The 11,134-nt window shown below is 41.9% G+C and overlaps 1 protein-coding gene across 2 annotated transcripts; it reads right to left on the bottom strand.

The window, feature by feature from the left end:
* Positions 1 to 2,684: 2,684 nt before the first annotated feature.
* pigv (phosphatidylinositol glycan anchor biosynthesis, class V) lies at positions 2,685 to 8,297 on the bottom strand. 2 transcript variants are annotated; one of them, XM_060920650.1, is made up of 3 exons: positions 7,986 to 8,297; positions 4,917 to 6,062; positions 2,685 to 3,181 (listed from the first exon to the last, which is right to left on the bottom strand). In XM_060920650.1, exons 1-3 carry the CDS (start codon positions 8,073 to 8,075, stop codon positions 2,879 to 2,881), a joined length of 1,539 nt encoding a protein of 512 aa, XP_060776633.1. In that variant the 5' UTR covers positions 8,076 to 8,297; the 3' UTR covers positions 2,685 to 2,878. The 2 variants fall into 2 exon arrangements, with proteins under 2 accessions (XP_060776633.1, XP_060776634.1); XM_060920651.1 differs by lacking the exon at positions 4,917 to 6,062.
* Between the last annotated feature and the right edge of the window lie 2,837 nt (positions 8,298 to 11,134).

An 11,134-nucleotide genomic window follows, 5' to 3' on the forward strand; every position in this document is an offset into this window, starting at 1 on the left:
GGCGTCTGATTGGCCAAGAGTCCAAAAATAAAACCCGCCTCCACATGTCTGACGAATGAGGTGATGGCGCCCATAACATCATCACAGGTGGGTGGGATCACAATTTACATTCAATTCATTTCATTAAAAAACTGACTGGGAAGAAAAATAACAGCAGTACCCAAAACTATACACTACCGTTCAAAAGTTTGGGGTCACTTTGAAATGTCCTTATTTTTGAAAGAAAAGCACTGTTCTTTTCAATGAAGATCACTTTAAACTAATCAGAAATCCACTCTATACATCGCTAATGTGGTAAATGACTATTCTAGCTGCAAATGTGTGGTTTTTGGTGCAATATCTCCATAGGTGTATAGAGGCCCATTTCCAGCAACTCTCACTCCAGTGTTCTAATGGTACAATGTGTTTGCTCATTGCCTCAGAAGGCTAATGGATGATTAGAAAACCCTTGTACAATCATGTTAGCACAGCTGAAAACAGTTGAGCTCTTTAGAGAAGCTATAAAACTGACCTTCCTTTGAGCAAATTGAGTTTCTGGAGCATCACATTATTTTGTGGGGTCGATTAAATGCTCAAAATGGCCAGAAACATGTCTTGACTATATTTTCTATTCATTTTACAACTTATGGTGGGAAATAAAAGTGTGACTTTTCATGGAAAACACAAAATTGTCTGGGTGACCCCAAACTTTTGAACGGTAGTGTAGACTATTTTAGAAATAAGGTTTATTTGGCATTACACACCTGTTTAATTACTTTACATTGGCCCAGAATTAATTACTAACTTTTATTTGTATTCATTCCACAAACACGTCTCAATACCCTTTTCTTCTCTAAGTGAAATGTGATAACTTGTGTTCATTCTAAAACCCGGCAAATATGCCAAGTTACATGACAGCTTGAGCAATGTGCAGTTTTTAAAAATGTCAGTTTATTAACATCAGATGGCGCCACAACTCAGGCTTGGCTAATAAAAGGATGGAAAAGAGAGATGTGCATCTTCTGTTACAATGCACATAAATATCTGCTTCAAGAAGCAGCTGTGTGTTGCTGACTGGTTACCAATTACCTGAAAGAGGACAACGTGCCTCAATAAGCTGTTGGGCCTGCACATAGATTCAAGCCGAGGGGCAATTTAGTATAGCAAATTGATCTATGGCATGTTTTTGGGAGGAAAGGAGAAACTAGAGAAACCCCACATGGACAGGGACTTAATTTGTGATCTGTCTGTACATATGGTCGATGCTGCAGATTGCCACTTTGAGTAATAATTGGCTTTCTGAAGTCTTAACTTTTAAACTAATACTAGATGATGCCACAAGGTCACAACTGACCATCTAGCAACTTTATTTTATTTTTTATTATTAGCAGTAAATATGGGCGGCACGGTGGTGTAGTGGTTAGCGCTGTCGCCTCACAGCAAGAAGGTCCTGGGTTCGAGCCCCGGGGCCGGCGAGGGCCTTTCTGTGTGGAGTTTGCATGTTCTCCCCGTGTCCGCGTGGGTTTCCTCCGGGTGCTCCGGTTTCCCCCACAGTCCAAAGACATGCAGGTTAGGTTAACTGGTGACTCTAAATTGACCGTAGGTGTGAATGTGAGTGTGAATGGTTGTCTGTGTCTATGTGTCAGCCCTGTGATGACCTGGCGACTTGTCCAGGGTGTACCCCGCCTTTCGCCCGTAGTCAGCTGGGATAGGCTCCAGCTTGCCTGCGACCCTGTAGAAGGATAAAGCGGCTAGAGATAATGAGATGAGCAGTAAATATAATACACTGAAGATTATACAAGCATGCACAATGCTTGACTGTCTCTTTCACCATAAAACAAATACAATGACTGGTTTTCTTCATTACTACTATACTATGGACAAACTGTTGAACATCATGGACGATGCCAGTCACCCTCTGCACACCGTCATCAGCAACCAGAGGAGCTTGTTCAGTGACAGAATGCTCCTTCCCAAGTGCAGGACGAACAGACTCAAAAACTCCTTTGTCCCTCACGCCATCAGACTGTACAACTCCTCTCTGGGGGGGAGGAGGGGGAACAGGAGGACAGAGGACGGGAAGGAGCAGTAGCCTAGCCTAACAATAAGCAATACCGGACAATGTGCAATATAAAGTGCAATATCTCTCCTGCCGCCCCCTCCCCCTTTTTTTTTCTTTCCCTCCTTCCCCCCTCTCCCCCTTCCTCTCTTCCCCATATCTTATTCTTTTTATATTTGTATATGTAAATAATTTATCTAGAAGTTTTCCTCTATTTCTCTTCTCTGTTTATCTGTAATGATGCTGCTGGAATCTTAATTTCCCTGAGGGAACCCTCCCAAAGGGATCATTAAAGTTTTATCTAATCTAATCTAATCTAAAGTAAGCCTACTGTAACTCTGATGTTGGTATTGGAGGTTTGTCTTACAATATTAGCCATACACACATATGCAATTAACTGTACTATCATTAAATTATTTGTCCAAAAATTTGTGAAAGTCTGTTGTACTTTATATTTAGCTTGTTTCTACCTGATTAACCTGTTTGACAAGATGACTGTTGAGGCATTTAACAGAGTAAACAGCAGGTAGTGTTTGTCGGGGAATGTGATGTATCTGACTATTGAATCCACTTGAGAAAACTCATTCTGTAACTTCTGTAGTGTACCTAAGCTTTCTGAAAACATATTTATATTCAACACAAGAGATAAAATAAAGAACACAAGTTTATTGAAAATAAAAATAAAATAGCCAAAGTGGTCATGGTTCCCCAGTATGACAAAGCTGAAATCTTTTCTAACAGCCAACATTTAAAAATAATTTTCTTAAGCAGACCTTCATGAGAATCCACAAATAGAAGGCAAGTTACTGCAGATGCACAAATGTGGCCATACCTTTTCTGTCAAGTCCAAGGTAGAAAGTTGCAGTGCAGAGCCAAACCTAACAGCCAATATGAGATGAAGTATCCCAGAATGCAGTGGGTGGGAAAGGAGCAAGTCCTCCAGCACATCAGGAGCTGAGTGATAGGGTTGCCAATGCACAAATGTCTTGTCCAAAAATGATAAATGCTTTGGCCCAATGTGTTCTGTCGTTGGCCATAAGCAAAGTTTTTATTTTCTTTTAATAAGGGCTCACAGGAAAGAAGAATGTGACCGCTAATCCAGTAGATGACGGGCGTAGATGAGGCTAGAAAACGGGTAAGCACCTAGGGGAAACATTTAAACGCAATGTTAAAGTAGAATATTTTACTGCATTATGCTTATGTTTTTACCACTGAGATAGATGGAATAGTACAAACATCACAATATTAAATAGCTACTTTTAAATATCATGATACAGATATAACATTTGGCCAATAATAATAATAATAATAATAATAATAATGAGTTAATGATGACAGACATATTTAGTATTTGCCATAAAATAAAGACATTTCATGGGTTTCCTCACAGTGGTAACACCATCACGATAGCGTTTTAAAGCTACAGTTGTTTACATGCACTCATCATGGACATGAATGTCATGGCAAAATTGGGCTTTCAATGATTTCTATGAACTGTGCTTTTTCCAGCAAAGAATGATTGTACAACATACATCTTTAATAGAAAAAGATTTGGTGAGAATTTGGTGCACAAGTTTTGATTTATTTTGTGTTTTCTGAAATCAACACAGGGTCGAAATATACACACATCACACCTGATATTTGGTTAAATGTCCATGAGCAGGTTTCACCTTGACTTGATGCTTTTGGTAGCCATTAACAAGATTCTGGCAGAATTCTTGTTGGATATTTGCCCACTCTTCTTGGCAGAATTAGTAGAGTTCAATTATATTTGTTGGTTTCCTGGCATGGACCGGGCTTTTAAGCACAGTCCACGTATTTTCAATAGGGTTGAGGTCAGGACTTTGAGAAGGCCATTCCAAAAGCTTAATGTTAGTCTGCTTTATCCATTCCACAACCAGCTTTGATGTGTTTGGGGTCACTGAACTGTTGGAACACCTAATTGCAGCCAAGTTTCAACCATCTACCTGATAGTTGGGGTTTATCCTCCTTCATTATTCCATCCATTTTGTTTAAATATACTTAGCAGCTGCACAATATTTGGTGCAGTGTTCTTGGGGTCGAATCACGTTTACTCCTCCAAATATACGCATGGTAATTGTGACCAAACAACTCAATCTTTGTCTTATCTGACCATAAAACCTTCCCCCAGAAGGCTTTTTTCTTTGTCCATGTGGTAGCTGCAAACTTTAGCCGACAATGAAGGTGTCAATTTTGGAGCAGCGGCTTCTTTCTTGGACAGCAGCCTCTCAGTCCATGGCAATGTTTAAAAAAACAAACAAACAAAACAAAAAAACTCATTTAACTGTAGACAAGTGTTCTAGCAGCTTCCAGTTCATGGCAGGCCTGTGCCTTAGTGGTTCCTGGGTTGTTCCTGACCTGAATCCATTTCCTCTCGGCTGAGGGTGACGGTCTGCATCTTCTTCCAGATCTTGGAAAAGTGGCTACACCTCCCAATAACATCCTACTCGTCAAACAAACCCTTTTTATGTTGATACACAGAAGCTACTAGCTGTAGTCAATCATGATCACTAATAGGAAGTTAAGAGGTCTTGGCATGTTAAAAGACATTTTGGAACTCTCAACACCACTGAATTAATAATGAAGTGGGTATATGTATATTCTTGATCCTGTGTTGATCTCAGAAAATCCAAAATAATTCACATTTGTGCACCAAATTCTTGTTTTTTCTTTCTATTAAATATGTAGGTTGTACAATCATTCTCCTCCAGAAAAAGAACAGTGCAAAGAAATCGTTGGAAGTTGAAAGTCTAATATTACCATGACATTCATGTCCATGATGAGTATATGCAAACTCCTGACGACAACTGGACATAAGCCAATCATTACTTTATCTGTCGGTTTCAGAGGACCTTACCTGGACATGCATGCAGAATATGCCAAACGTAAGCAACACAGAGCAGTGAATGATGTACACAAACACCTTTGGGCAGTAGAGGCCAGTTGGTGGTTTTCCTTCTTTCTTTTTCTTCCCAATATCTCCAAGTCCAAGATGCAAACAAAAACGTGGATTAGCCATTATGTACATGTACGATGCCAGGGCACTTAGTGTGGCAACTGGAAGTGCCAAGAGAAAGTTGGGTATCTGCTTTAACTGGAAATATCGGAGGAAACCGACATCCCAGTACACATCCTGAATGTAGGAGTAGAGAACTGGAACAGGTTTCATGCACCAGCTTGGTGCAGGTGCTGCTGCATCAGGAACTCTGTATCCTTTCTCCCTGGCCAGGTTGAGTAAAGCAGGAGAAATCTGCTCCTTGGTTAGAGACGGCAAACAGAATGTGTAGTAGCCATAAAACTGGAAGAGGCAAAATGGGAGCACAATGACTGCAACATAAAGTGGTGATGTAAGCAAAAACCTCAGAGCTGCCCAGCTGTAGTGCCATGCGGATCCTTTGTTAAACACCTGAGTGAGACTCCGCTGCAAGGGCAGGTATAACAGAAAGCCAGCATTCACAAGTCCATTAGCACGTGCAGCAGTGGCAAGACTGAGAAGGAAACATGCTCCAGATGTAAACCCTCTCTCCAATAACCACAAACCACCAAAGGTGAGAAGTGCAAAAAGACTTTCTGAATAGCCTGCTAACATAAAAACACTGGCCGGTGTGAGGCAGTAGATAAGACTTGAGATCAGGGCAAGTTTTCGGTCCTGTAAAACCAGACGGCTTAGTCCATAAAGTGCCACTGCACTCATCACAAAGAGCGTGCTATTAGCTATGGCCACCATCAAGAGTAAACGTCCACGTACTGTGAGAAGGGGACTCAGAGGCCACAGCAGGATGGTCGCTGCCAAACGCAGGACCAGTGGAAAGAGTGGGAAGAAAGCAAAGTTGTGCTCATACAAGTAGCCATGCTCTGCTATGAAGAGAAAATGTTCAGCATCCCAGCGGCCTAAGCCACTAAAGAGCATCTCGATAGTGTGGTCCAAGATGAGTGGTTCCTCTGCCCGGGGAGGACTGAAAGCATCTGCTTCATGATCAGGGATTAGAGCATTTAGCACAGCCTGTATGAAAGGAAAAGGAAGAATATGAATGCTTTCTCATTTGTATATGCTGCTGAACGCAGCTCATATGCAAGTACGGTACGAGGACATGAGGTGTTTTCTGTTCGCAAACATTCTGATTTTACGCCACAAGAATTTTGTTAAAAATGTCAGTATAAATATCCTAAAGGGCATCCTAAAGCACTTAAGGTGGCTTTACTGCACCAAAACAAGGACAAAACATACTGTATGTCTCTCATCTTACTGATAAAAGCTACTGCATGGTAGAGAATAAACTCAATATAAAGTATGCAGTGCTAGGCAAAAGTCTTAGGCAGATGCAAAGATGCCTTCACAAATAATGAAATGAAACATTTCTCATCTCATCTCATTATCTCTAGCCGCTTTATCCTGTTCTACAGGGTCGCAGGCAAGCTGGAGCCTATCCCAGCTGACTACGGGCGAAAGGCAGGGTACACCCTGGACAAGTCACCAGGTCATCACAGGGCTGACACATAGACACAGACAACCATTCACACTCACATTCACACCTACGGTCAATTTAGAGTCACCAGTTAACCTAACCTGCATGTCTTTGGACTGTGGGGGAAACCGGAGCACCCGGAGGAAACCCACGCGGACACGGGGAGAACATGCAAACTCCGCACAGAAAGGCCCTTGCCGGCCACGGGGCTCGAACCCGGACCTTCTTGCTGTGAGGCGACAGCACTAACCACTACACCACCGTGCCGCCCCTGAAACATTTCTACATTTTAAAAATACTATAAGAGCAGTAAATGACACAAAGTCGATATTTGGTGTGATAATTTGCTTAAAATGGTTATCCTGAGTACAATCAGTGCAGTTCTATAAGGAAATCAGCTGCAAGTTTTACTGAGCATCCTGCAGAACCAACCACAGTTCTTCCAGAGACGGTCACACTTGTTTCTTATTTTTGCACCAAAACCCAGAAGCCTTCATTATATTTTTTTGGGTCTGAAAAGTGTCTCTTATGTAATACTGGCATGCAAACATTTTTCTGTAACAATTTTGTGCTAGAAAACTAATGTTCGGAATCTAAAATGTTTTTGCACTGACTTGATCATGTAGAAATCATAAAATAAAAAATAGGATGCTTAAGGCTTTTATACAGTAATTTTACACAGAGAGAGAGAGAGAGGAGGAGAAGAAGGAGGAGGATTTATAAACACCTAGAGAGAGATGTCATGTATTTCTAAAAATCACACCACTAGCCAACACCTTTTCCAGAAACCTCGGCTGGCTTTAATACAAACAGGTGAAATGTACACTACCGTTCAAAAGTTTGGGGTCACTTTGAAATGTCCTTATTTTTGAAAGAAAACCACTGTTCTTTTCAATGAAGATCACTTTCAACTAATCAGAAATCCACTCTATACATTGCTAATGTGGTAAATGACTATTCTAGCTGCAAATGTCTGGTTTTTGGTGCAATATCTCCATAGGTGTATAGAGGCCCATTTCCAGCAACTCTCACTCCAGTGTTCTAATGGTACAATGTGTTTGCTCATTGCCTCAGAAGGCTAATGGATGATTAGGAAACCCTTGTACAATCATGTTAGCACAGCTGAAAACAGTTGAGCTCTTTAGAGAAGCTATAAAACTGACCTTCCTTTGAGCAGATTGAGTTTCTGGAGCATCACATTATTTTGTGGGGTCGATTAAATGCTCAAAATGGCCAGAAAAATGTCTTGACTATATTTTCTATTCATTTTACAACTTATGGTGGTAAATAAAAGTGTGACTTTTCATGGAAAACACAAAATTGTCTGGGTGACCCCAAACTTTTGAACGGTAGTGTATAAATGACTGTCTCCTTCATGTACTCAATAAGCTACTAAACACAAGTTGAGGAGAAAACCCCCCACAGTGATGTCAGTTCCGGTATGTGTGTGCTCGTCCTACCTGTAAAATAAGCGCTAATACTCGTGTAAAAGCAGCAAACCGCACAATTATCTGTACATCTGTTTTCGCATGAATGCCTGAAATCAGCATAGTGCTGGAATCCTCCTGTTCAGTATTCAGTAGCTCACACTACACACCAAGTGTCTATGGAGGTTAGTTAACCATTATATTTCCGCCACATTTTTATTATTAACTCTACAGTTTAATAAAGCGGTTAATGTGATACTGAGTGTGGAACAAGTGTCTTAGGCAGGAAAAAAAAATATATAGATAGATATAAATACAAACGAATAAAACTTGTCCTGGACTGAATTAGTTCTGCTTCCGGTGCATTAGAGAACCACGCTGTCAAAATAAAAGCTCTTTTCTTTCAACTTCGGGAACCAGCAAGGAAGTGAACAGCGATTAATCGACAGCTGTCATATTTTACTTTATTTAACTACAGTGTGACATCGCTAACAAAAAGACTCACGCTAACAAGGCCCTCGCTCAAATCTATGGAAACCCATTTCTGCCAATTTTGGGGAAAAAAAAAGTCATAGTATGTCACAACTAGACCGGACAATTCCCCGGGGGAAATTGTGAGAGGATGCAGTGCGCGAAGCAATTCGGTCACGCATGTTCGCTGGCCGTGAATGTGTGACCTGCAATGATGTTTCAATGCAATGATTATGTGTGTGCTTGAGACAGCAGCCGTCATGAAGAAGAGCTATTCAAGAGTATAAACAAAGTGACTACAGGCGGAAATTAGCATGTGCCGCTATAACCTGGGACAGACATCTGTCCTTACCACAAGGATAATGTTTAATTTGTGCACTGTCCATTTTAAAAATAAAATTAACTCTAAACTCTAAGAAGAGTGTTTGTAGTTTGTATGTACGAACAGAAGTGTTCCTAATAAAGTGGGCGGCTAAGGTGAGGCCTGTCGGCTGGCCTCTTCTCAGTTTGAGGCTTCTCATTCAAAAACTGTAAATCCTATCGTTTAAGTAGACACATTGTGTGAATCAGGACAAGTTTTACTACTACTTTTGAGAAAATCATGTCTGTAGAGTGAAATTTGTGGCTGAAAACACAGTTTAAGCGAGAAAGTTTGACCTTTTTTTTCAAGCTCTCTCCACTCTGACTTAACGAACTGCACTGGTGTGTAACGCAATAGACACCCATTCAAAAGCCGGATTTTCTCCCGGAACCCACATGGCGTTTGAGCCGGGACTGATCCGAAAGTGTAGAACCTAGCAGAAAAGTTGAATGCCAGATCCACAGAGGAGAAGTTTTCCTACGTTTTAGAGTTGAATCATGTCTCTAGGTGAAAGCATGCCAGAGCAGCGGACGTTTGAAAAACGTTGAAAAAGAGCTTTTTTTTTTTCAATTAATTCCATAGAAATGAATGGGGGTTTTTTCGACGAGTTTTTCGCGACTACGTCGCGAAAAAATCGTATGCTGTAGAGAAAAGTAATAGCATAGCGAGTCCGATCGAGCCGCACGTTTTGATATATTGTTTGTCTGTGTGCGACGTACGGTTGTGTGACCTGCTATGAAGCTACAATGCCATGATTTACCGTAAATCCTCTAATATAGGCCGGGGCCTTTATTTCACTCAAGTGCATCTTGGTCCAGGCCATTATTGGAAGGAGGCCAGAATTAGAGGCAGGCCTCTATTTCTATTTGAAGTCTCACGTTCGAGTCAAGTTGATGCTTGGTTGCCTGGTTACCACCAGACCTACCGGTAATCACAATCAGGGGCGCCTGCAGGGTTGAACTGTAAGGTACGCTCTAGCGGTGTAATCCCCCCCCCAAAAAAACGCTTGCGTGCTGCAGTTTCTATGAAGAGTCGATCTATAGGCTTATACACAAAACAACGATAGAACTTTAACTTGAAATTGAACAATAGCCTTCCATGAACACAGGCTGATATTTGAACAACATATGTGAACTACACACGACAATAAACAAACTCTTTATAGCCTCGATTAGAATCTAGTGAACTTGCTCAGCACTACCGCACGCATGACTCTGACACACACTGTAGCGCAACGTGGGGTACACAGACTCGCTGAAAAACTCCTCGGGTATTTTTCTGAGTTTACCGAAAATCAGAGTAGAAGGAGCCACCCACCCTCTGTCTGGTTTGAAGCGGTTCTGTAGGACATTGAGCTTTACAGAGTCCGGTGCACATTTTAAGGCATCTGGTTGAAGTTTCCCTATGTGTGATGAATCTGATGTCAGTGATAGCGGGCTGACTCGTGGCTCATTAGTAAAGCTATCTGATGGCTCATTTGTCAGCAAGGTGGAGCAACCATCTACTTCTGATCGTAAGGGACATGGGGAGATGTAGGTGTTCTTATATGAAATTCACTGGATGTATGGCTAGTTTCAAACTCAGAGGTAGATGAAGACAATTCCCTCAAAGGAACTGAGCTCGCATCCAGCTGCAGCGCACTGCTGCTCGGTTGCGGAGGAGTGGAAGCTGCCGGTGCCGTGTTACTAGCTGATACTGGAGAGGACTGGCAAGCAGATGACACCCCTGGATCACTGCTTTTGGACTTTTTCGTAAAAGTCTGAAACAAGCTCGTTTGTTTCAGGGTTCGTTTACTCATTTTTGACTCGCTTCTCAATAAATTCTCGCACAAGCTCTGACTACTGATGATTGTCTGTCTCCGTTTCTCAAAACTGGAGAGAATCTCAGTGGTGCAAGAAAAGTATATCTGCATTGACCAATGAGCTTTCTTGGTCACGCACACCCCGCCCACTCCTGAAGCACACAAATGCGCCGGCACGCACACGTCTCTCTCTCTCTCTCTCTCTCTCTCTCTCTCAAATTATGTTGCATTGCCAAAGCATTCAGGTAACAATTATAATTAAAAAAAAATATCTCTCTCCCCAAGGTACGCCTAGTGCGTACGGCCATACGCCTGGCGGCGCCACTGATCACAATTGTCTTTCAGATCGGAACGATTGTGTAAGGCCACTATGATCTCAGAAACATCGTTGGTTATAGCCCCGGCCTGTATTAGAGTCCGGCCATTATTTACCTCCTCCGACAGCGAGACCGGCCAATATTAGAGTCCCGGCCAGTAATGGAATACAGGCCAGTATTAGAGGATTTACTGTATGTGTGTGCTTGAGACAGCCGCCCCCTCCCCTCTCTG

This window comes from Neoarius graeffei, chromosome 5, assembly GCF_027579695.1.
Source record: "Neoarius graeffei isolate fNeoGra1 chromosome 5, fNeoGra1.pri, whole genome shotgun sequence".
In the NCBI taxonomy this organism is placed as follows: Eukaryota; Metazoa; Chordata; class Actinopteri; order Siluriformes; family Ariidae; genus Neoarius; species Neoarius graeffei.